Here is a 27,704-nt window from a genome sequence, read left to right on the forward strand (position 1 = left end):
TCGCAGCAGCCTGCAGAAGCGACAGGGGCCCGCAAGCGCACCGGAACACTGGCGGTAGGTGAGTATTGGTGTGGTTTTTTTTTAGGTGTAGTGTAGTGTAATTAGGGGTTATTTTTGTGAACATTTTTTTTCCAGAATTTCGGGCGGGAAGTAGGGTGTGTGTCTTACGGTATATGGGTTGGGGGGAACTATTACTATTGAGGGGGTTACTACTATTGCTGGGGGGGATTACTACTATTGCTGATGGGGGGGCTAATATTGCTGAAGGGGGTTACTATTATTGTGGGGTTACTATTATTGCCGGGTTTATATTATTACTGCGGGGATTTAATAATATTACTAAGGGAGGTTAATATTATTGTGGGGTTAATATTACTGTGGGGATCACCATTTCAACTGGGGCCACTGTGTCAAGTGATGCAGCAGCCAGCGAGGCTGCGATCACTAGAGCCCACCGGGTGCCTGGAGGTAAAATAAGATGCCTAATAAGTCACGCCCCCTTTTTACCATGGCTGGTATTTTTTCTTGACAAAGTTGGCAACCCTAGCAGTGGTTCAGAACCCAAGGCACATGCCAAGGTCCGGTGTACAAAGAGTCAGGTAACGACATAAGCATGTTAGAGTCAGGATGGAACCTAATACTCTGGCATTGTTGGTGCTTAGAACAAGTTCTAGGATGCGTTCACACGACGCGGATTTGTTGTAGATTTTGTCTCAGATTAGCAGCAGAATTCACCATGTACATTAAAATTGAATTGAAGGGGTGAAATCTGTTGCCGATCTTCACCAAAATCTGCTATAAAATTCTCAAATTCGCAAATCAGCAACATGTGCACACAGCCTTAAACAGGATGTTCAATTGATTTAGATGTTGTGGGACATCAGTGGGAGGCTCCAAAACTGGAAGTAGTACTGAATACTGACCACTAGATGGAGCTCTGGTATGTAGTAACATGTAGCAACCACCATGCAGTACCGTGTTCTTACCAATAAAGGGAGCTTTGGCTTGTAGTACAGTACACCAACCTGCAGCATTGGAAACACCTTAAAGATGTGTCTTGATAAAAGCAAAGTAGTTATTTGGTGCTGTTTTTCTACACTTTGCATAAATGCAAGCACCAAGTTTGGAATCAAGGATGCAAAAATTGGAGCATTCAGACCATCAGAGATACAGGTTCTTCCCTTCAATTGTGATTAGCGATGCTCCCTGTATCATCATATAGGTCATACACTTTTAAGGCTCGCCCTGGTCCCACTGCCACCATAATAACAGTTTGCTACTGTATTATGCACAATTACTGCTGAATTGTTAGACATAAGAGGGGTACTTTATGCTGAGCTGTTCAACAGCAAGCGGCCCATATAGAACTTTTTGTGTGAGAGCCCCCTGCTGTCTGTATCCGCACCTCTAATGTGAGACAATCTGGTTATTAGAAATACTCTGCCTGACAAGCCAATATAATACATTGTAGTATTTAGGCAGCATGCTCCTGTCAACCAATCTGTCTCAAAAGGCCTAGGCTGTGATCACATTTGCATTAGAGGCCAATTCATTCTGATTTGATAGACCTGTGTATAACATTATGTTTTTCCTCAAAATGACAGGAAAAGTCATGGAATTGGATATGCAGTATTATACTTTACTGGAGTTGGCCGGGTGTTGGTGGTGTTTTATGTATGCAGTGGAGAACGGTAGTAACATGCTAAAAAAAAATTGTTCCCATATATAAAGAGCTGCAGACTGTTAGTGCTACACAGATATAGATTATTATTATTATTTTTCATAATAGACATTCAAGGAAATAATAATATATTTTGTATGGGGTTTTATCCATTAACAAACTTCTGGTACGCTTGTCGATTAGCACCATCACATTGGGGGGCAAGCAGATTCAAACTACGGACTCTGTGTGTACCTGACTTCTTCTTTCTTTTTCTTACTGCGGATGGTCCAGCCATCGCACATGTGCAGTACAGAATTTCCCGTGCCAACGCTAGGCAATGACGCGGGTACCCGGAGCCAATCTGGAATTGACATTCCAGATAGGCTGCGGTCGGATAGCTTCCATTGACTTCAATGGACATTTCTGTAAGCAATGTCTTATTTTGCCCGTATTCCCTCTGACTTGTGCCGCATTATACGTTGCCGCTATGTAGAGGATGATGATTGTTATTATTATTGTTGTTACTAATAATATTATTACATCTCTTAGTTTTCCTTTTTTTTGTGTGATTCATTTTGTCTTATTTTAGTTTAACATTTTGAGGCTTTGAAACAAACTCTGTAAATAAAATAGTTGAAATGCAAGCTTATCAAGTTACAACAGTCATCACAGAACAAGTGAATGTTGCTACTTACCTGTGTTGTACCTATGTACAAGTAATAATACAATTCTCCAGCAGATGGCTCTAAAACATTTTCTAGTTTATTGTCCTTCCTGTTGCAGATGACATTACAATGAACATGCTGATCATGTGTATTTACTACATAGCAATGACATGCTGGGAGACATGAGATATCACTTATAGCATATTGCAACATATTATCACATATTACAAAATAGGGTGACATATTATGACATATTACTCTAAACAAAGCAATCTTCTGTTAGACCTGTAAATCCAAAGCTTTTCTAACCAAGTTTAAAGTTCTATGAACTTGAGTCAAACATTAAAACAAATGCATGAAAATGTGGGATGTGATATTGTGTAGAACTTTAATCTTCCATTGCACATAATGCAGTTTCTACTTATGTCTAGCCATATGATTAAACATATTTTTCTAGCAATATGTCATCAGTTTAACTTATTAACCATCTTTAAGGTAACTAACCAGCATATCGAGCCCCCCTTCCACACAGGCTGGTAAAGGCTTAACCAAAGGATTGTTAAAAACATGAAATCCTTTGTCCAGCGGATTCCAGGCAATTCTTCCTAAATTGGTCAATAAGAACAAATCATTGGGAAGTGTTTGTATTTTATTGTAATCCACATTTAAGTGCTCTAAAGAGGTCAACAAGCAGATTGTACGAGGCAAGGCAGCAATATTGTTATAGTCAATAATCAGTATTTTCAAGCTCTCCAGATAGTTGACGCTCTCTGCAATGCTCTCAATGTTATTTGATCCCAGGTGTAGAAATTCCAGTGTCTTGATCTGAAAGACGCATGCAGGGATGTTAACTAGAAAGTTGTTGCTTACATTTAGTTTCCTTAGTTTTGACAACTCGCTGTAGGCTGACGGGAGTCCTGATATAAAATTGTGTGACAGGCTGAGGACTTCCAACTTCCTGCATAAATGCAGTTCTTCTGGCACTTCACTCAAGTAATTCATGTTGACAAAGAGGACTTTGAGGTTCCTCAATAGACCGAGCTCTTGAGGAAGGTGAACAATGCAATTTCCACACAAGTTCAAAACTATTATATGTTCCAGCGCAGCCACTGCTGGAGGAACCTTGGAAAGCCGGTTATGTGACAGGTTGAGTTTTTCGACTGATTTCATGTGCCAAATGAAGTTAGGGATTTCTGCTTCGTTCTTCAAGATATAGTTGAAAATTACAGAGCCCTTTTTGCCCGATGCATTGGATTCTGAAAATATATTGAGTGATGATATTTCTTTTCTTGATTTTTGCCTTTTCGTGTTTTTGTTCTTGGAACACTGATATGAAAAAGTAGCTCCCATGGCTTTCCAAAAATCGGAGCAGCTATGATTTCGTATTTGGCATAGAGGAACTTTTTCGACATACACATTCAAGTTAAACCACTGAACCTGAAAATAGCTGATCTGAGTAAAGTGCCGCTGGCTTGGTCTTCATAGGAGTTTAGCTAACATGAAAATTGAAGCACTTCGGTTCATCTTGCTTCTCTGCACGAGCCAAAGTTGTTTTCTAAAACCGTGAAAGTGCTGAAACACTTGTTCTTGGAAGTGCTGAACACACAAGTACAACAAGACGCCAAACCAGCTGTCACTGTCACTTCTTAAAGCTTTATAGGAATGCCTTATCATGTCTTCATTTACCGCTAATCGCCAGTAAGCCCAATGTAACGTACACAGATCGTGTTTCTCAGGACTTAATTTGTTTGTTAACAACTTACAGGTAGTGTAAAAACAAGTAATTAACATTGTGTGCCTGATAAATGTTCAGTTAATAAAGTAGAAAAAGTTATAGTCAAATCTTTACAAAATACGAAACCTTTCATAAAATGTCCACTGACTTGACCGCATGAGAATGGATTTAAAAATCAGCTTTACATTTAAAGACGTTGGCCCCTTAATGTTGGCAAATTTTTATTCTGTGGGAAACAGGAAAATTGATAACTTACCCATATATTTCCATTAGAGGTTCTGCACCATTTTCCTGGTCTGGAAAGCTAGAACCCCTGGTTCTCCAATCAGCAAGTAATCCATGTTCATAAAGTGGTTGAGATGGAGGTCATGTGACTTCACAGGTCCATGACTTTTCTGAGCATGTGCCACATTTACAGCAGAGGAAGTTGCAGGGAGAGAGGCTCTGCCCACCGGCTGTAGGTCCTCTGTAGGGCAGCTCAGGCTTCCTCTGCCTGGAGCTTCTGTCTGCTTTTACTTTCCCCTGTCTCCAGCCTAATAAATGTCCAGCACCCATCCCCATTTCAGCAGTCAGGCCAGGCAGGAGGGGAAGGCAGACAGCAAGCAAGGAAGATACAGAGACTCCAACTTGTCCTCTGCTCAACTCTAGCTGCACCTATGCCTCCACTACTAATGTATTGCATGTTGTGTTTGTAATATGTGTAAAGGCCCATTTAGACACAACGATTATCGCTCAAAATTCGCTCAAAAGCTGTCTTTTAAGCGATAATCATTGTGTGCATTTACACGGCAAGATGATTGCCCAAAATTCGCTCAAGCAGTTTGAGTGACAGTTTTGAGCGTTCACTTTGCATAAGCTCTTAAGTAGCTAATTAACTGCTTAAGAGCTTGTTAGTGTGTAAATGATGGCTCCCGCTGTATACAGAAGACAGCTGGAGCGCTGGCTTCTGTATACAGCTGCTGTGTTCTCGGAGTGCTCAGCTGGTATCCAGCTAGATCTGGTGAATAAGGTGGGTGGTCAACCAGCTGGAAGCCTAGCTCCACCGGTTTTGCCGTGGTCGCTTGTGCAGTGTGAGCGGAGGCGCTGTCTTGCAGGAACAAGATTCCTTTGGACAGTTTGCTGCGCCTTTTGGCCTTCAGAGCTGCCTTCAATTGGTCCAAAAGTTCAATGTAATACCTTGCATTGATGGTGGAACCATTTTAAAGGTAGTCCACTGGCAGCACGCCCTCCTTATCCAGGAACTCAGACACCATCACCTTAGTGGCTTATTTTTGACCCCGAACTTCTTTGAGCGAGGAATACCACTGGGCCTCCACTCTTTAGACTGCTCCTTGGTTTCAGGGTCATACAAACAAATCCAGGTCTCATTCACAGTGACCAGTCGATCCAGGAAGTTCTTATCAGTCCGGAAACGCTGACAAATGGACCGGGAGGTTTTCACTCGCATGTTTTTCTGATCTGTTGTCAAACATTTGGGGACCCACTTTGCAGATAGCTTCTTCATGTTCAAATGTTCATGGATAATGACACAAACACGTTCACGAAAAATCCCCATGATGTCTGCTATTCCTTTAGCTAAAATTCGCCGATTCTCCAGTATGAGGTTGTGCACAGCATCGACGATCTCCGGAACAACAACCTCTCTCTCGGTCGTCCAGGACGTTCCTCATCATTGGTGCTGAAGCGGCCCGTTTTAAATTTGGCAACCCAGTTCCTAACTGTAGAATATGAAGGGCATTGATCCCCCAATGTCTGCGACATATCACCATGAATATCCTTTGCGGACTTTCCTTGCAGAAACAAGAATTTTATCACTCCTCTGCTCTCATTTGCTGTGAATACCGCCTTAGATTCCGCCATTTTGTTTTCCCGCGTGCCTAGATCACTGCTGCCATAAGCTACAAACACAAAATTTTAAAAACATATATTAGACACATAAGGGTTTCATGTGATGTAACATTCGTTACCATAGAAACAAAAAAAGAACACAAAACCAAAGACTTATCAGCAACCCCTCGTACATATGAGGGCTCAGTCAGATAGGCATTTATGTTCACATAAAGTGTGCTGCTCCCTATCCCTTGCTGCGGCTGTGACAACTGCAGCAGGGGATTCCTTGGATGTGAAACCCCTGGATGCTGTCACATCCAGGGGTTTCACCTTTCATCAATGGGGTCGGCAGCAGCAATGGCGGCCCAATTGACATACAGAGAAGATCGCGATCCTCTGCCACAGCAGTGGCAGAGGATTTCTTTATCTCCGCAGGGAGTTCCCTTGTCACTGAACACTGTGACAGCATGTCCATTGATAAGGGGACTCCCTGCAGAGATGAAGAAATCCTCTGCCACAGCTGTGGCAGAGGACCGTAATGCTATCCCATTGATATCAATGGAGGCGGCGCTACAGCCGGCTCCATTGAAAGCAATGGGCTGTCGGCAAGCCCTGCAGTGATTTTCGGGGAAGGGCTTTAAATATAAGCCCTTCCCTGAAAAATCATCCCTAAAGTGTGTAAAGGGCCAGCCTGCTGAAAGGGCTGCCTCTAATTGGCTGAGCACTGTGACCAATCAGAGGCAGCTCTCATCTGTCATTCAATAGCTCCAGTGCATGCTCCATAATCTCGTCCCCCCACCAATCACCTGCCATGAACTGCTATATTAGGTATCCTCCACCCCATGGAGGATGACTAAGCAATTGGTCTTATTAACCCTCATGACAAAGTCCCAATTAGCATGTTTTCTGGTTCTGACCCTTGCCGGTTTATTAACAATTCTGATCTCTGTGCTTCCTGAATTTGGCTCAATATTTTGGACACTGCTATTTTTTGCTGCTTGCCCTTACCATCAACTTGAACCTCGTTAACGCACCTATCCTGACAGCCCTGACTTCAGCTTGTTTCCTCACTATAACACTGTTCAGACCTACAGGGATGACACCTTGGCCAAGTACAGCAGGCACATAACCGAGTATGCTGAAAGACAACGATGAACCTTACCAGGGATTCACAGCAGGATACAGCTGATACTATTGTTTCAGCTGTATCCAGCTCCCTGATGACAGGTGGGGTATGAAGAACAGAGCGGTCCAGTTGTTTTCTCCATACCCCGCTCGGAGAGCTCAGCTGTATAACAGCTGGGTGCTCCGAGTGGGGAACAGCTGGATGCAGAAGACAAGCAGGGACACCCCACTTGTCTTCTGCATCCTCCACTTTCAGCGCTCTGCTGTATAGCAGCCGGGCACTCCTTGCGGGGAACAATTGGATGCAAAAGATAAGTGGGGACACCCAGCTTGTCTTCTGCATCCTCCGCTTACAGTGCTCGGCTCCGAATGGGGAAGAGCTGGATGCAGAAGATAAGCGGCCCTGCTTGACTTCTGCATCCTCCGCTCGGAGCGCAAGGCGATCGCTTAACATTTGAGGGATCATCCTTCGCTGTAAATGACACAATGATTGTCGCTCAATAGACATCTTTTTAGCGATAATCGTTGTGTCTAAATGTGCCTTTATAGTGTTCAGATCAGGCATATACTTGGTAAGTATATATTGGTAACCACCCCCTTACTGCTCTTTTATCTTATTCCTTGCTGAGTACCAAAGACCTGCAAAACACCTGAGATCATGAATTAACAAATGGATTATTCCCAGATGGCAACATTTATATCTGGTAGTACTAGACCTACAGTAAATTAAGCCTGGAGAAATTGCAGAGACACAGGGATTAGGGAATATGCTGTATATGAAGTTCCAAAATATGCCTCTTTGGATTGCTAAACAAGGAGTTGTGGAGGCATCATGGCGGGATTTTTCTTAGAGAGACAGTAAGGAAGGCCATAGTGCTTCGATGGATGGAGGGGGGGGGGGTATAGATGCCTTACATGTCTCAATGGAGTGTTAGTTACTATTGTGGTTCCCTTCCAAAATATTGTATATAAGAACAGGCAGTGCCCCCAAAAGCTTTTCAAAGTATCTGTGAAATTGTGTGTTTCTCCGATGGCTGCCCCGGTCCTGCACTCTCCACGGCTTTTCTCAAGATTCATCTCTTAATAACTTTGTACAACTTCCACTATCATTACTATTGTGGTGCTTTATTTTTGTGAAGTGCAGGTCAAGTGGTGACATACTTACTTTCAAGCTTTGTTGGTGTGTTGTAATTTCCTACATTATATCTCGAGTTGATATTGATCAAATGTTACGAAATGTGAACACTTTGTTCTATTACTGTTTTCCTATATTGAATATCCTTCAATAAAGCAAGTAAAAAAACATATAGAATACATTCAAACTAAACCATGTCAATGTGACCCAAACTAACCTCTGTCATTAACCATGGAACACCTCAAGCAGCTTTTACTGGCTTTGTATAATGACTTTAGGATGTTTAAAGCAGATGTTATCTCTATTGCATAGACACATGTTTAGCATTATTTCCAATCAAATTCAAGCCATTTTGTTAAACTAGATGTATCTTGGTCATTAAACTAGCTACGGAATAACTGCTAACATAACTAGCTAGATACCGTGTCATCAGAGTGAAATCCCATATAGGATTTATTAGTAAGTTAGTATTGTCTGGAGGATGTGGAGATAATATAAATTCTCCATTAAATGTCCCCTGCAGTGCACTTTAAAAACACTATAATGGACAAATCACTGGGTCCGAATGGCATTAACCCTTATGTTCTAATGGAATCATGTACAGTGAGTGACAGACCTGTATTTCTAATATTTAAAGGGGTCTTCCAGGGAGAATACTACTGATGACCTAACCTCAAGATAGGTATCAATAGTTGGTAGGCTGGGGTCCGTCGCTCGGGACGAGGATCGATCAGCTGAGCGGACACATGCTGTCAGCACCGCAAATACACAGAGGTCAGTGCGGAGGCAGCAAAAGTCTCCGTGCTGACCTCTGCGTAGTGGCCGGCGCTTGTAACTACAGGCACAGCTCGCATTGATATCAATGAGAGCCATGCCTGCAGTTACAAGCACCGGCCACTACACAGAGGTCAGCGTAGAAACTTCCGCTACTTCTGTTCGAACCTCTGTGTAATTGCAGCACTGAAAGCATGCGCCTGCTTAGCTGATTGGTCGGGATCCAAAACGATGCACCCCAGCCGATCAACTATTAACCCCTTCCCGCTCCTGGACGTACCTGGTACGTCATGGCAGCCTGGTACTTCCCGCAACATGACGTACCTGGTACGTCCTGGAGATAGCACGGGATCACATAAGATCCCGCGCTATCCCGCAGCGGGAGCCGGCTGTCAGTCACAGCCGGCGTCCCGCTCCAACAGCGGGGGGACATCGGAGATGCGCCCGCCGCTGTTAACCCCTTCCCTGCCGCGATCTAAGTAGATCGCGGCAGGGAAAGAGTTCACAGAGGGATCGCGATCCCTGTGTGTCTCCGGCCGGAACTCGCGATGTTATCGCGAGAGCCCGGCCTGTCACCATGGCAACAGGACACTGGCGTCCTGTATTGCCTGTGCCTATAATCGCTGTACAAGCGATAAGGCATGGCAGAGCAGTAGCTTTGCCATGCCTTATGACAGCGATCATAGGCACAGTGATGTAAGTCCCTCAGAGGGACTACTCAAATAGTATAAAAAAAAGAAAAGAAAAGTGTAAAAAAAAGAAAAATGTAAAAAAAAAATGTAAAAAACCCCTTTTTTATGCTTTTTCTAATATTAGCATAAAAAAGGGAAAAAAAACTAAAACCCCACATATTGGATATTGACGCGTCCGTAACGACGTGTACAAAAAGTTGAACATGCTTTTTATTTTGTACGACAAAAAGCGTAAAAAAAAACGCTAAAAAACAGAGGCAAAATGCTAATTTTTAGCATTTTGCCTCACAAAAAATGCAATAAAAGTGATCAAAAAAGCCGTACATTTCCCAAAATGGTACCAATAAAAACTACAGCTCGTCTCGCAAAAAATAAGCCCTTAAAGAGCTCCGTACATAGAAAAATAAAAAAGTTACATGACTTTGAATGCAGCTATAGAGAAAAAAAAAAGATTTCCAAAAAAAGGGGGTTTTATTGCAAAAAAGTGTAAAAACCTAAAAAAAATATAACAATTTTGGTATCGTTGTTACCATACCGACCCGCAGAAAAAATTTAGTGTGTCATTTATGCTGCATGATTAACGCTGTAAAAAAAAAAAAAAAAATCTATGGCAGAATTGATGCGTTTTCTCTCCCTGTTATCATTAAAAAAAAATAAAAAAAATTTTACGATATTGTCTATATACCCAAAAGTGGCACCGATAAAAACTACAGATCGCCACGCAAAAAACAAGCCCTTATACAGCCGCGTCCACGGAAAAATAAAAAAGTTATGGCTTTTGAAAAATGGAGATGGAAAAATACCAAAAAATCGCTTGGTCCTCAACGCCAAAATAGGCCATGTCATTAAGGGGTTAATGACCTATCCTGTTGGCTGATTGGGGATGTTCAGCAAGCATAAAAATGCTCGCTGATGAAAGGATTATTGAATGGTCTATACATAGTTTGATGGGTTGGCAAAAAGTGGTCTGGGCTCAGAGACGTCTACCTAGTTTTGAGTTAGTCTTATTGTTATGGGTGTATTAGAGGCTCAGTGAACAATGGCTTTTCTGTTCTGCTAAGTCAGGTAGACATAGGTCTAGTGGGGTTCTAGCCCTAACCAGCTCCTCAATTGTTTGCCCAGAGGGAGTTCATTTGAGGGCCTTTTCAACGCGAAGAATTCCAGCTCATTGCCTGGACATTCATACTTTCTTTCTCTTATAGGCCTCTTGAATAAGAAGATCCCTATGGACCACATTATACTCTACCCATAAGAATACCACTGAGGGGGCAAAAGAACCAATGAGGTTAAAATACTCATTGAGACATGTCTCAAAGAAGTGAAAGCAGTGAGTCACTGAAGAACCAATTAGCGTTCATTGGTTTCAGCATTTGTGCAGAACATGTTGACAAAGTAGGGTGGAAAGGTTTAAGGTTTTCCAAGAGATGTGAAATGGGAGTACCTCAATGAAAATAATCCTGTAACACATCACAGCATCATCATGGGTTATACACAAAAATAGGAAGCAGATACTGAGAGTAGAGCTGCAAATTTCTGGTGAATTTTAATAAAAACACCAGGTTATAACAGTAAGGCAACATTTCAGGCGTACAGTCTTTTATGAAGCCAAACAGCAGGGATCGAGAGAACAAGTGATTGTTTTCAGCAGTACCAACCAAATTTAGGCAGTGATCCTCAGGATTAGAGATGAGCGAGTATACTCGCTAAGGCTAACTACTCGAGCAAGTAGTGCCTTAGTTGAGTATCTGCCCGCTCGTCTCTTAAGATTCGGCTGCCGGCGCGAGTGATAGGTGAGTTGCGGCGGTGAGCAGGAGGGGGGGAGAGGGATCTCCCCTCCGTTCCTCCCCGCTCTCCCCCGCCGCTCCCCACCGGCCGCCGGCACCCGAATCTTTAGACACGAGCGGGCAGATACTCAACTAAGGCACTACTCGCTCGAGTAGTTAGGCTTAGCGAGTATACTCGCTTATCTCTACTCAGGATCAAAATGGAGTGAATCATTGATAGCATATTGCTGCCCCCTGAATTTCAACAGGGGCATTAAATGTATAGAACTGGGGATAAGAGGAATGTAGGAAACAATGTGATGAGGTTGTAGAAAAATGGGTCTTCTGCATGCAGAAAATATCTGTATGCAGGCTGCTATCTCTGAGTTCAAACATGCTTGATCCCTCTTTTTCCAATCATCTGCCTTTGTAAAAGAGTCAAGAGGCATTCATACACATAAGATGTGGTGGGTTTTGCTGATTTTTATCTCATGTATGGCCACCAGTATAGTAAAATGAGATTGTGTGCCCTGGTGACTGCATAATATACGGTACTAGTGCTATTTGATTGGAACCTATCAGATCTCCTAAGCTGCCTGGGCTGCGGGCAGCAGGTTATACTGAAAGACACATTATCACTTATTCCAATCGGATAAGAGATGAGCGAGCATACTCGGTCAGGACAGATATTCGAGCGAGTATCGTCCTTACCAAGTACCTGCCTGCTCGCCTGTAAAGATTCGGGTGCCGGCGGGGGTGAGCGCTGTGTTGCAGGAGAGAGCAGGAGGGAGCCGGTGGAAGAGAGAGACAGATCTCCCTCCTGTTCTTCCCCACTGCTCCCCGCCCCCCACCAGCACCTGAATTTTTGCGGGCGAGCAGGCAGGTACTCGGTAAGGATGATACTTGCTCGAGTATCTGTCCTTACTTACCGAGTACGCTCGCTCATCTCTAATACAGACGCATCAGTACTGTGAAGTCAGTCCTGGTTTTTGTGACTCTTCTCATTTTCTACAGACGCACATGAAAACATTTTTCGCACAGTGAATATATTCCAGGATTGTCTATTTTTGCTGTGTCAGTATTGGCAGATATCCCTCACAATATGATTACACTAAACTTCAAACAATAACATGGACAAAGCCAGATGTAGACTCAGGGGAAGTCTAAACTTAAGTTACTCAAGCAAATCGCCCATCGCTATCATATTTCTAAAACAAACATTTATAATTAGTGCAGTATGGCTGCTTGAATGCACAATCATTCCCATAGTACAGAATCTGCCCTACAGCAAATAATTAATCGCCTGGAATGTCTGTCCTTTTACTTAACACAGCAATTTAAATACTGGGGACCAATATACTTAGCACATTCTTCCTGTATCCCACAAGTGCTTTCTCCCACTCAAGCAAGTCCTTTATCCATCTCACATCAATGAAGGAGTTCAGGGGTAGCCATACATATCAAATAGTTCTCGGGTGAATGAAGGGGTGCCCCTAACAATACTGCTGCCTGAGGCAAATAGCAAAATAGTGCCCCCAAAAATTACTTCATAGGCGACAATATATATATATATATATATATGAATAAAACTATCACAATACTCCAAATATATATTATTGTAAATCATTAATGCTAGGACAGTTCATTACATAAATACAGCACCAGAACCAAGATCAATGAAGAGATAATATAATAATAATCTTTATTTGTATAGCGCCAACTTATTCAAGCACGCAGACAATAAAGTCAAGTCAGCTAGTTTGTGCTTCTTACTACGACCTGAACAATAGTAAAGTATTATGGGAGTTGTCACTTCACAAACAAGAATGCTACTACTCATCATCAGTGACTACATGACTCATCAGAGGCAGCCAGTGGCAGAATAAACAATGACACTGTGACTCACACATAATGTCATCTCTAATTGTGTTTTTCTTCTCCATCCAATCCATACCAACATGACAACTTTTCCTGGATACCCTTTGTCTCTTCAGAGGTTGCCACACAGATGTCTTTAATTATTTGCTTTTTCATATCAGTAATCCCTATATTAATATGAACTTTTATTAGTGCCAAACATAGTTTTCAGATTCAGGAGCTATACTATCCTTCAGTAGTAATAAATAGCTATAAAGTCCCTTGTAGTAATAAATAGCTGTACTGTCCTCCTAGAATAAAAAAACATTTCACAGCATATTGAAGAAAGACATGTGGCAATCAGTTTCACTTTCTTGTATAGTCATATAATTCTCCATAATTGTATCAAGCCAACTAGAACTAGTACATTATATTAGATTACAGAGACTTGTAGGTGGAAGTAGGTAATATCATGTCAGAAAATTCCATCAGAAAATGGAATATAAAGACCTGGGGTGTCAATGGTAGTAAGATTTTTTCGACGTTGTGTATTAGTAGTCTTATTTCTGTCCAATATCTTAGAGCTTTGGGACAGCTCCATAAGCTATGGAACATGTTTGTTTTTGGCTTGTTACATTTAGTGCAGGCCAGCAGTCTGTTGGGTGCATTGGGATGTGGTGGGATATCAAAACCATATATGGCCCTACGTATGATTTTTAACCTGAGTTTCTCTCTATCTTTCATTGGAAATGGCTTTGCGCATTGCTGTCCAGCCATCCATGATTTTCTGTTCAATCTCTGTATTATTGATTTCTTCAGACTATTTTTTAAAGATCGATGAGCCATTGAATGCCGCGAGGTTTAACCTGAAGACTCATATAAACTAGAGAGGGAGTGTTTTCGTGAGGGGGAAGTGATTAAGAGGTTTTTGTCATTCTTGCAGCCTTGTTAGCTGTAAAAACTAGACCCTTCACTCAAAAATTGTGCAACTGTGTCTTTTGGGGGTTTTCCCTCCCATTTTATGACACTTAGAAAACGTTAAAAGTTTTTCAGTACATTATATTGTACTATTTTAAGGGTATAACTCATCCCGGTAAAAAGCCCTCAGATAGCTACGTTAATGGAAAAATGTCTTGTGTCTGTGACGACAAGCATCAATTAGACCACAATTTCCCGAATATATCAGAATATTAATGCTTGTGCTTGCTTGTACTGTACTGTCGCACCCATGGTGGTCATGCACCTGCATATTTAAGTCGTAGGATGTGCTAACTAAATTTGTTTTTGTTGCATTTACATTTTTGGAGTGGTCGCTGCCTCCATATTTGCCATGCACCCTATCCATCCATGTGTCCCAAGACTTTTAATTAATAATTATAGCTGGATCCCACTTTCCTTCAATGTATTTGGAGGCCTAGGCCTAAAGGGAAACAAGCTTGTCATTGTAGGGTCCCATGTACATGAGGTAGCCTTGACGTGCCAGGTGCTCAAAGTGAGCTTTAAAAACCTCGCATTTTCATGGTTAGTAAATATAACAGTGATACAATTTTTATTCACATATTAAGGCCGCCTGCAGACAGCCAGGTCGGATCCGGCTGTGAGAATTCTCGCAGCAGGACCCAACCCAAACATCTGCAGAGAGCAGCGCGTACTCACCTGCTCCCATGGCCCCGGCTCTTTCATGTGCCGGCTGCCGGGCAGCTGTCACATGCGCAGAGCGGAGCTGGCGGCCGGTAAGGGACGTTTCTGTGCGGGGCTCTGCGAGCCTCGCACAGAAATAGAGCATGCCGCAATTTGTTTGCTGGACGAGATTTTGTGCGGCCAAATCGCGGCCGTCTGCATAGGATTGCGTTTGTTAACGCAATCCTCGGGCAGCTTCCAGGGGCAGAAATTCCACGGGAAATCCCGCCGTGGAATTTCTGCCCATCTGCAGGCGGCATAAATGTTCATACTGTGCTGTTGTCAAATAAGTGTATACCACATGTAATCGTCGTGTTTGTGTTCCTCTGTGCTTTAAAAAAGCGCTGTACAGCTTCGAGCAGTATATTATACAATACCCATTCCGGTATTCTCCATGTTGGCTCCCCTCTTTATAAGCCTTCCATTTTCTTGCCTCTTTATTGCATTTTATAAACTGAATATTTTTTTCTTTCTCCTGCTAAGCTGTATCAGGCTTACAAAAGTAATTTTCCAATACAATAGGCATGCTATGAATAAGAACTCTGTTCGAAACATGTAAGCGCTAAAAAAAATTTTGGAAGATGTTTTTTATCAATAATGTCTAAATAAAATACCGTTTTTTTTTCTGGTATCCACGGAAGTGCTGGAGGTTCTATTTTCTACAATATACATCTTAGCACAATTTGGAGGAAGAAGGATAAGGTGTAAGAAGCATGGTTGCTCAGTGGTTAGCACTGTAGCTTTGCAGTGCTGGGGTTCTAGGTTCCAATCTGACCCAGAACAACATTTGAATAAAGTTCTTTTGTTCTCCCTGTGTTTGTGTTTCTTCTTCCTCATCTTGCTTCATCTCTCTTTTTTTCTCTTTCATCCTCCTGTAAAAGAAAACATGATTCATCAAACCAGGCCACCTTCTTCCATTCTCAATGATATTCTAGCTCACCTGCATTATGAAGATGCACAGAAGTGCTAAGAGCATACTAGAAGAAACACACAGGAGATCCGGCATTCCTAGAAAATCATTGGCTTTAGAGGAGATTCATATTAAAATCCATTAGAGGAGACACTAGAAATTACCGCTACCAATAACGTCTTTCCGTGTCTCTTGTAATGTGTTTTAATATGGGATGGTGACAGGAAATATAGTCGAGGGTCACAACATTTCTCCCTAGATTCCTATTTTACATGGCTTAGGGTTCAAGCAAGCTGGATTCCTTTAAAAAAAAAGTTTGGTTTGCAGGAATTTGGTGATGTGTGTTTCTGAACTTTGTGGAATGTCAGGATAGACTGGGTAAAAACTTGTCATTCCTTCCAGACTTGTACAGGCCTTACTTGAGGTCCTCAAACACTGATGGTGTTTGGGCTCTACAGAGTGGTCCGAATATTAAAAAAAAAACTTAAACGGCTGGCCATGTGATAGAATATCAAAAGAATCAGCCCCCCCCTCTCACCCCAAACCGGGAAACAGCAGAAGATCCTGTTGTCAGCACAGGGAGGAAGTTAGGTGACCGCTGAAGCCATTCGGATGCTGTATTGTTACCTCACATTTTGGCATCAGCGCTAACATCCTGGGCTCCCTGATGCCAAGAGTTCGGAACGGGATACTGTGGCCTCTGATTGGCTGTAGAGGTCACCTAACTTCTGGCCTGTTCTGACAGCAGGATCTTCACCAGAGTTGAGAAAAGAGGAAAGTACTGATTCTTTTGCATGTTGGACATTTAATTAATTATTTTTTTTAATCCTCAGACAACCCCTTTTAAAAAGACTTCAGTGTATAAATTAGGGGGAGGGGGGAGCTACAAAGGAGAGAAGCCGTGTATGGACAGAGCTCCACAGACAAAGTGATATCTGTTTATACATCAGAGAAAGATCTTCCAAGGAGATAACCCTTGCTACTCTGTGCTTTTTTTTTAGGGGTGGTAGGTAGAATGACATCTGAGTTAGTTGGGCCTCAAGAAAACTGTTTAGTTAGTGGCCAGGCAGCCAGGTGTTTAGTTTGTTTTTACCTAAAACTGAAAAGGCTGTACGTTTTCTTTATTTTTGTTCTACAATACAGCCCTGTTTTGGACCTAAACCATATATGTCACTCTCTCCCGATTGTGCTCCACTGCCAACTTGAACTAATCTTCCACAGTATATTAATGAAGCTACCGTATAAAGTGCCAGTCCGCTCATTAATGAGCTCATATTCTGCATACTCATGCATGTAAGCCCACACAATCTCACTGATCCTTTTATCCTTTGTACAAATAAGTGAAAATTATAGAATAAAATTCCAACTCCTCTAACTCCGGTAATAAATATGCAGAGTAGAATCTATATTATGTCTGCGAGTACGCCTGTTCTATCACTTTGTGTGGGACGGTAGTTCTGGCATTCATTAACAAAAATCCATCCTGTAAAATGCTTTCTGTGATACACTCTTATGTATTACAATACAATGACACGTCCAAAACTGCATGGGGATCCTGTGGCAGCCTTGCCAAGCATAAAGTGCACTTATCGAAAGGTGGTGGGTGTTGTGCCTCATATAAGACAAATCCAAAAACAAAGAAGCCAGTGAGATAACTCAACACCTTGGTAACAAAGGAGAATTGAACTTGTATCTTTGAAAAAATGAAGAGAGGAAATAACGTCCTCCATAGCGATTAAGTGTATTTCCACATCTGGCTCCGAGCGCTTTGTTGGCTCTGACTCTAGGATCTAATGAAACTGAAATGGAAATGGTTTTAACAGGATGTTTTCTTGACCTGCCCCTGACAACATTATCCTGTGCAGATAAACAAAGTATGCAAATAACTAGAGATAGCGCTACTAAAAGTCCACAAGTAACGCAATACAGCACATAAAGAATGTAGATATGGGAAAGTTATAATAAATCATGTTAGCCAAATGTCAAGTCAAGCGCAATACAGGGAGGTCATGTGATGAGATAGATAACTTCTACGACAATAAAACTTAAGTTTTGTGGCTACTTTAAAGGGGAAATACAAGTAAAGTGATGATCAACTGATATGATACAGATGTACAGTTACAAGAAACTGTGCATCTGCACCCGATCATCAGACACATCGGGTGCAGATCCACTCCTGCACTGATTCTCATTGAGGACCCCCGAGGAGAAGGCAGAAAGGGGTTTTTAACCCTTTCTGCCTTCTCCTTTACACATTACATAGCGCTCAATTAGCGCTATGTAATGCAGAGAGATTCCGGCCGGCGATCATGTGACCGCCGATGTTACCTGACCCCCAGCGGTCACATGAACGCCGAGCCGGGAGCCTGCACCGTGGGGGGAGTGCCACCTGACCCCAGCGGTCACATGATCACTGAGCCGGAAGGCAGAAGGGAGAATGCAGAAGTATTACTTCCGCATTCCCCCCACGGTGCAGTGAGCACCTGCACCCTCCTGAACTCTGTCAGTTCAGGAGGGTGAAGGAAAAATGTATCTTTTCTCATCCATTCTCCCCAGCTCCAATTTATTTGGAGCTGGGGAGAATGGATGAGAAAAAATAAATGGATTGGAAAGGGTTAACATAGGACACAATGTTCTTTTGGATAGCAGCAGCTTCCTTCATGATGTCCTTCCACGAACATCATTCGTGTTCAGTGTTTTTTAATAGGGGACACATGAATAAAAGTTTTTGCAGTCTTTTGCTGTTATCCTTGGGTACTTTCTCACCTCTTGCAGGATTGCCGATTGTGCTCTTGGAGTGATCTTAAAGGGAATCCATCCTGTGGAGAGTAGCAATAGTTAAACATTTTCACTACTTGTAGATAATTTGCCTAAGGCTGGTTTTGTAACACATCCACAATATGGATCCGTATTACAGATGTGTAACAGATGACGTTATAACCGTAAATCATCAGTATTTGCTCTGTATTGTTATTATTTTCTATTGGGCAAATACTAATCCGTGTATGCTTAATAGAAAATAATAGCAATACAGAGGCAGCAGCGCAAGAAAAAGGTCATGTCTTTAAAAAAAAAAAACAGTCATGAAAAATATGGCCATGTGCATAGATGCATACACTTATAATAATTCCATATTCAAGTCTGCAAAACACAGATCCAGCATAGAGCTATAGTATGCTTGCTGAAACTGGCCTTACAGAGGATCAATGTGTACACTCAGGTCTTTAGCAATAGTTTGGTTGCTTTTTAAAGCTTTGTGCATCTCAATAACATGTCTTCTGAGATTTTGTGAAAGTTGTTTGCAGTGAGGCATCCTTCACACAAATCAATCTTTCTTGAGTAGAACAGATTTGTCATTAACCAGGCCTTGTGTGTCTTTTTAATGGGCAAAGCACATGTGAAACTTACGCTTTTGATATCATCTCATTAACTGAAAATTCATTTGCCAACCAACTCTTGGAAAAGTCATTAACACAGATGTTCATTTGGAGAAGTCATTAACACAGAGGCTTATTCGCAGAGCAGAGCAAAGACACTGGACAGGTAAGCCGCGGATCACTACAGGGGCACGAGTCGCATCCTGCTGCGAGAATCTCACAGTCGGAATCCGACTCGGCCGTCTGCATTCAGCCTTACTTGTTATGCTCAATAAAAAAAAACATGAATGCTACAACTGTTTGTGTGTTATTAGTTTACTCTGATTGTGTTTGTCTATATACAATTTTGACTTAACATCAGGTTGAATGCTAGCAAAAGCATCAACGATGCTGTGTTTCAGATGAGCAACATTCTGTATCATCCAAGAGTAAACAAGTGCCTTGACATGACCCGACAGATAGAAAACCAAGGGGGTGCTTCATGTACCTGCCATATGCACAATCTCAACACATTCTGCTTGAGATAACGCCATCATTCACATTGCCTGTAATGAAAAAATATCACTGCATTAACATGAGAATGAATAAAATTATCTTAAAATGTAGCATGCCATTGTTTTTCTGGTGGAATTCTCAGCCAGTTCGATATATCACACACCTACCTTCCTAGTGGAGAAAATAGAGTTGAATCCAAGATGACGGCATTCAAAATGGCAATCATGTTGGTCACATGGCCAAACAGGTTTTTCCCTTTTCCTACTTGTATTAAAAAATTGGATCACCTTCTGTCCAGCCATTTTCATTCTCTATGGGGTTTTCCACACTTATGATCCAGCCTGTACTGGCGACAGGTGTGACTTCGGATCATCACTAAATCCCGCTATGAGGGCTTGATTTTTGCATTGCAAACTGTAGTTTTTAGTGGTAGTGTTTATTTTTGAGTACATATAAGCGATTGTAAAGCTTGTATTAATTTTTTTAGAGAAAGAGAGAACACATAAATTCCACCATTTTTTTTACAGCGTTACTCATGATGCATAAATGGCATAATATTTTCTAGATGTTGCATTCAAAAACTTTTTTATTTTTCCATTGACGGAGCTCTGTGAGGGCTTGTTTTTTTGGGTGACAAGTTGTAGTGTTTTTTCGCTACAAATTTAGGGTACATACAATTTTTTTGATCACTTTTATTGCATTTTTTGGGAGGCAAAACAAACAAAATAAGCATTTTGCCTTTGTTTTCTTTTTTTACGTTTTTTTCCAAGCAGGATAAATAGTGTGTTCAATTTATTGTACAGGTTAACTCATTACGAATATGATGGTGCCAATTATGTGGGATTTAAACATTTTTTTTTTTATACAAATACGGGAAAGTGCGCAAAAATGGGTTTTCTTTATAATTTTTTTGGCAAGTTTGTTTTGCATTATTTTTACTTTTTCTGTCCCTGTAGGGGACTAGATCAATAACAGCGCTGATTGCAATGATAATGTATTGCAGGACTTCTGTACTTCAATACTTAAAGGGGTTGTCCCGCGCCGAAACGGGTTTTTTTTTTTTTCAACCCCCCCCCCGTTCGGCGCGAGACAACCCCGATGCAGGGACGTACAGACAGCTTACCGGAGCGCTTACCTTGATCCCCGCGCTCCGGTGACTTCTATACTTACCTGTGAAGATGGCCGCCGGGATCCTCTGCCTCCGTGGACCGCAGCTCTTCTGTGCGGTCCACTGCCGATTCCAGCCTCCTGATTGGCTGGAATCGGCACGTGACGGGGCGGAGCTACACGGAGCCGCTCTCTGGCACGAGCGGCTCCATAGAAGACAGCAAGAAGACCCGGACTGCGCAAGCGCGGCTAATTTGGCCATCGGAGGCCAAAAATTAGTCGGCACCATGGAGACGAGGACGCTAGCAACGGAGCAGGTAAGTATAAAACTTTTTATAACTTCTGTATGGCTCATAATTAATGCACAATGTATATTACAAAGTGCATTATTATGGCCATACAGAAGTGTATAGACCCACTTGCTGCCTCGGGACAACCCCTTTAATCACTTTCAATAACAACTGTAAGCAATGGCAAGCTGGGACGCCAGTATCTGCCATCCTGTTGCCATGGCAACTCATTGGCCCTCCGCTATTACATCGCAGGGGTCCCATAATGTGACAGAGGGAGTGTGTAGTCGGCTCAAGTTTGAATCAGCCTTCCATCCTCCCATGGCTTGCTGGGGGTAAAAATGACTGGGAAAGGCAATGGGAAAAACTGTGTGCCAAGAAAATGTCACAATGTGACATCACCCTAGGAGTCAGTCATGCTCGCAGCAGGGGACTTTACCAGGATAGGTGACATCAATATTTCATCGTCTGGGGTCCACTGGTCAGGACCTCGGCTGATCAGCTGATCAGACGCCTGCTGTCAGCACCACCATACACAGGGGTCAGAGTGGAAGCTGCTGCTACAATCCCTGTGTGGTGGCTGGCGCTCATAATTGCGGTCACAGCTGTCATTGATTTTATTGCCTGGAAAACTCCTTTAGGGCTCTTTCACATGAGCGTCGTTTTTAAAGCTCAGATAGACATGCTAAAACAGCACGGCTATCTGAGCATTAAATCAGGTGAATGAATAGCAGCCGCTAGCATCTCACGGCTGCTATTAGTGAATATGCCACTCCCTCTCCCTTTACATGCCGGCTCCTATAGTAGTTTATGGGAGCCACCGGCGCTGCGCCGTTAAAAAATCGTTCATCTGAAAGAACCCATAAGAAATAATGGGTTCTTTTAGATGCGATTTTTGACACACCTACTCAGCGTCAAAACGACGTTCGTGTGACAGAGCCCATAAATATAGCAAATTATTATTCAATGTTAATTGACAACCAATTTATAATCAACCATACCAATTAATAATAATTAGCGTTTTTATTAGGGTGCTAGTATAGAAGCCGCTGTTTCAAGTTGCAAGATGAAGTGCAGCCCAGCCATAGCAGTAAACCGTGAGCGTCAGCAGTGACCACTAATGCCCATGTAATAGCCCCTTTAGGCTGGGTTCAAATGGGGCGGATTTGCTAAGGAAATTCTGCGCGAAATTTCACTGCCGCAAACCACCTGCGGCCACTAATCCCAGTATTATCCAGCCATGTGGACGAGATTTGTCAAAAATCTTGTCCACACAGGGCAGCGAATTCGTCCTGGCAAAGCTGGCAGAAGCCGGCGCTGCGGCACAGATTCCCGGGACGCAGCATGTCCATTCTTTTTTTTTTCTCCTGCTGCGGCCACGTTCTCCTCTATGGGAGTGGGTTTCGAAGTTGAGCTTTCCCGTTGGAAATCTTGCGGTTTTCCGCTGCGGCAAAAACTGTGAGATTTTCTCCGGGAATACGTCCCGTGCGAACCCAGCCTTATAGTTAGTAACAATAGTAAACATTATAACCTCTGCTTACATAGTGCCAACGTATGCCAACAAATGAAGAGTGAGCTAGGAGACGATGGCAGAGATGATCCTGACCACAAGAGCTTGCAATCTAAAGTGCCTTTCAATTGTAGGGTTGTTTCCTGGCTGTCCTATTGTATCATTAGGGTGCTTCTATGGATACGGGGCGTAAAGCCCATAATGAAGATATATTATGCAATTGCTATGTAACCCCATTCTATGCCCCAACTAATGAGTCTCATCCACACTCTCCTCTAAATGCTGGTACTAGTGGATCACACCAAACCTCCTTGGGGGGATATTCCATCGTTGGTTTGTTTAAACGAAAATTGTTCATTCATTCACATTCGCTGTATAAGTGATGAGAAGGACTAATTGAGCGCGGTTTAACCGAATGAAAAGTGAATGAGCCATTGAGGATTTTTATGCCCGCATAAAATGAATGATGAATGAAAAGTGACCGATTATCGTTCGCCGTTCAGTGATTGGCTCGCGGTTTTAGCCCGTACGATTATTGTTCACGTTTTTGAATTATTTTTTTTGAATGATCATCGCTCCGTGTAAAAGCATCCCACATTCTTGTTGTGTTCCAGCCTCCGGGCCATTGAATGAGAATGCAGGCACACTGACACTGAAGCTGTTTGTTTGCTCTGCACATCCCCCCCCCCCCCCCCCCTCTGTAACTAAATGGTTCATCCCACTGCCCTCTCCCCCCTCTCAGGAGGACTTGGGATGGGAGAAGGTTGTGAATGAGAAGTAGTGGAGATCTGCAGGGCTGCTGCTGCTAGGGACTGCTGCACCAGGATCCCTAGATGACAGATAGATAAGTGGGCACCCTTCCCTGTGCTTCATCCAGCAAGCTGCCACATCACATTTGGAGTCAGCCATGCCATGCCAGCTGCTGCTGGTTTTGCTGCTGTGTGCTGGGGTCCAGTGCCAGCTCAGAGGTGAGCACTGCCAATCTCTTCATGTACCTGTATGACAGTGACTTCTTTAACCCCTTCCCATACCTCATATTGTATTGCATGGGGGACTGAGAGCTGCTGCTGAGCAATGAATGAGAAGAGTTCACTTCCTAGTGACTGGTCCTAGATGGGCTGCATTCCTGGGCACTGCATGGGGCACCAGACTGCAGCTCCCTGGGTATTGTCACATCAGATCGTCACATTCTGCAACATTGGGTTTGCTGGGGAGAGAGCAGTGACTTCTCCAAGTGTTACCGTACTTCTAATATTGTTACCAATTGTCCAATGTTCACAGTCTGTTGAAGGACAGGTTATCAGAAAAGTTGTTACATTTCAGTGGTCCTTTGTGTATTGTTGTATGTATGCATGTGTGATTGAGAGAATCTAGTATTTGTGCATGTTATTGTAGGTAAATAATGAAATTCAAGCTGAAGTGTTTTCTGCACGATACCAGAAACATGCAGAATAGAAAGTCCTAAACTTTTAATACAACTTGTATCATGTATATCATTCATTGATCCTACCTAGCACCATCTCTCTCCTCTTGTCTCTATCCATCTATCTATTATATCTATCTACCTTCTATCTATCTCTAATATCTCTCTATCGCTATCTATAGCGCTGTGGAATAAGTTGGCACTATACAAATAAAGATTATTATTATATTATCTATAACCTATCTATCCCCTATCCATCTCTCTCTCTCATATCTATCTATTTATCTATCTATCTCATATCTATCTATCTATCTATCTATCTATCTATCTATCTCCTATCTATCTATCTATCTATCTATCTATCTATCTATCTATCTATCTATCTATCTATCTATCTATCTATCTATCTATCTATCTATCTACCTACCTATCTCCTATCTATCTATCTACCTTCTATCTATCTATCTATCTATCTATCTATCTATCTATCTATCTATCTATCTATCTATCTATCTATCTATCTATCTATCTCATATCTATCTCATATCTATCTATCTATTTATCTATCTCTCATATCTATCTATCGCAAGTTAGACCACTCAAGGACTGAGTTTTTTTTGTGATGTGGCAATAAAAACTTTCACCCATTTAGGGCTTAACCATTATGCAGCTGGTCAATTCACGGCCACATAACAGGATATAACATTGATTTCGCTGGTTTCGTTTTTACTAGCGGTATTCTGGGCCGTTGATACTACGTGCGAGACAGCTAGGGCAGGACCTATCTTCCTGCTTTTTTTCTAAAGCTTGCTCAGAATAGCGCAGAGTTTGAAAGGTAAAAAAAATTAAACAATTAAATTTTTTACCTAGTTCATGTGCAACTACACTCTGTGGCAGCGAGCATAGTTACACATACACCCATGTGAAGAAGCTCTGAAAGGGAGGCTCTCAATGCTTTTTAGCAAAGTAAACCAATAACAGCGCTACAATGATGAAGAATCTGTCTTTCCCACACTTATTTTGCTATCACTTTGGATAAAGGCATATCTTAGGATTAACAGTTTGAAAGTTTCAGGCACCATATGTAAATGAGGCAAAGCAGTCCCATGGATGGGCCTAACCGTCTCCACTAGCTGCATGTTTTGCTAAAAGTCTGCTTCTCTCATCTCCTCGAATGTGCGTGATGTGGTAGGTGTCATCCAGCACCATTGCGAAGGTGGCTACCGGTACATGTGCAGATGAGCGCAAGGATTCTGTCCATAAATGGGACAGTTTATCTGCAGATTCGCCATTTGCCGACCCCATAGCGCTAGCGTGCGACGTCATGGTGGATGATGACTACCACATCATTTACGTCAGAGGAGGCGAGAGGGGTGAGTTTTTAGCAAAACATGCAGCTAGTAGAGATGAGCGAGCATACTCGCTAAGGGGAATTACTCGAGCAAGCATTGTCCTTAGCGAGTGCCTGCCCGCTCGGAAGAAAAGATTCGGGTGCCGGCGGGGGGCGGGGAAAGCGGGGTGGAACGGAGGGAAGATCTCTCTCTTTCTCTCTCCTCCCCACTACCCCCTGCTCACTCCCGCAACTCACCGCTCAGCCACACCGGCACCCGAATCTTTTCTTCCGAGCGGGCAGGTACTCGCTAAGGACAATGCTCGCTCGAGTAATTGCCCTTAACGAGTATGCTTGCTCATCTCTAGCAGCTAGTAGAGACTGTTCAGCCCACCCACTGCAGCGCTCAGCCTCATTTACATGCAGCGTTGCAAACATTCAAACTGCTAATACTAAGAGATGCTTTTATCCACAGTGATAGCAAATAAGTTTGGGAATGACAGACTCATAATTGCAGCACAGCTATTGGTTTACTATGCTAAAAAATGGTGACAGGTTCCATAAAAAGCAGATGTACCAGAATAACAAGTTATCTCCTATCCAAAGGATATGGGATAACTTGAAATTTTGGTACAACCCCCTTAAACCAAAAAGACCCCACAAAATTTCAGCGACATTCAGTCAGATCGCTGGGTGCATTGACTATCTGATGCCTGGATGGCATCTCAGTATGATACAGTATAGATACTTGTTATTACTAATTGGCTCTTAATATATAAATATTATGCCCCAGATTTAAATAGAAACACACTTCTTACAGCTGGGGTTGATAAACTAGGGACAGTTTAATTATTGTTTATTTTTAACATCATTACTGAAGGAAAATGTTTCTTGTGTTACTCAGTAGACACTTTATGGCTGGTGGCATATGAACATTAAGAAAAACTCATCTGTGTTACAACCACAAAAAAGGGTCTTTTTTAACATGTCTGCAGTTCTGTATGTCATCATATGCAGTCCATGTGTCCATTTTTTTTACTCCAGCATGTCATCTGGTTTCACATCTGCAAAAAAACTGAAACGGGCTCAATTCCTTTTTTCTGCAACTCTTTTGAGATACGGACAGCACACAGACAGCATCTACTTTAGGCCTCCTGCAGACAGCCGGGTCAGATCCTGCTGTGAGAATTCTCACAGCGGAATGCGACCGATGCTCCTTCAGTGACTCGCAGCTTACCTCCTCCGGCGTCTCCTCCGCTCCACTTTGCTATGTGCCCGCTGCCGCCCAGCAGGCACATGCGCAGAGTGGAGTTGGCGCGTCACTAGTGACGTTTCTGTGCTGGCCTCTGCGAAGTCAATGGAAACTGTCCGATCCATGGCCCTTCCGCAACAGACACTGTGGACGAGCCGCGAAATCCACATTATCACCTAGCGACGGCTTGGCGTAATCTGTACTGCGCATTTGCACCGGGCACAGGGTAGGATTCCACAGCTGGATCCCACATGCTGAAACCGAGCCAGCCATGTGAATTCGGCCTAAAAGTAGGGATAGTACTTCCATTTCCAATATGCCCTGCCTTGAGTTTCCAGCATAGCAATCCTTCTATAATTCCATTTGGTGCTTCCAATGAAAATCCCTCAATAACTATGTGGATATCTTCCTATTCTGGAAATATCTGTATATGCATGAGTTAGGATCATATAGCAATACTGTAGTTTTTTTTCTAATTGTGCTGCCAATGATTCTGTAACATACTTATGGTAATTTCATCAAATACTTTATAAAGATGGGGTAAATAGAATTTTAGGAAGGTGCTACAGCTGCACTATGTTTTGCATGAACTTAGATATTTTGTTGAGAAAAGTCATCATATACAAAATAACTACCCTGTTTCCCTGAAAATAAGACATACCCTGAAAATAAGACATATCATAATTTTCCAGAATTTTTGAAGATGCAAAATGATTTTTCAGGCTTTTTGAGGATGCTTAAAATATAAGCCCTACTCCAAAATTAAGCCCTGCTAACAGTCAATTAAAAAAGTCAATTTAAATAGTGTCCAGGCAGCTATACATGTAAAAAAGTCAAACCTTTTTAAACAAAAATTAATATAAGACACTGTCTTATTTTCGGGGAAACATGTTATATACATGCAAAGCATAGTGTAGCCGTAGTCTCTTATTGTGCTTACTTGTATATGGCTTCCCAATGTGCTTCCAGGGTTTAGATGTTCTCTTCCCCCAGCTGAGGAATGCATCTGTCTGTGATAACAGATTATCTGGGAATTCCAGCAGATCTTGAGTAGCCTCTATTCTTGCAAGACTTTTCGAAACCATCGCAAT

The 27,704-nt window shown here is 42.4% G+C and overlaps 2 protein-coding genes across 2 annotated transcripts in view; one reads left to right on the forward strand and one right to left on the reverse strand.

Moving 5' to 3' along the window:
• Nucleotides 1–2,770: 2,770 nt before the first annotated feature.
• LRRC30 (leucine rich repeat containing 30) lies at nt 2,771–3,678 on the reverse strand. The gene has a single exon (XM_066578851.1). The coding sequence runs from the start codon at nt 3,676–3,678 to the stop codon at nt 2,809–2,811; it is 870 nt and encodes a 289-aa protein (XP_066434948.1). The 3' UTR covers nt 2,771–2,808.
• A 19,689-nt stretch (nt 3,679–23,367) lies between these two features.
• Nucleotides 23,368–27,704, forward strand: part of LAMA1 (laminin subunit alpha 1) — a 203,723-nt gene continuing 199,386 nt past the window's right edge. Inside the window, exon 1 of the mRNA XM_066579574.1 lies at nt 23,368–23,576. Within this exon, the coding sequence (XP_066435671.1) occupies nt 23,516–23,576 (61 nt within the window). The 5' untranslated portion in view covers nt 23,368–23,515. The remainder of the gene's footprint in view (nt 23,577–27,704) is intronic.

Source organism: Eleutherodactylus coqui, chromosome 9, assembly GCF_035609145.1.
Source record: "Eleutherodactylus coqui strain aEleCoq1 chromosome 9, aEleCoq1.hap1, whole genome shotgun sequence".
Taxonomy (NCBI): domain Eukaryota; kingdom Metazoa; phylum Chordata; class Amphibia; order Anura; family Eleutherodactylidae; genus Eleutherodactylus; species Eleutherodactylus coqui.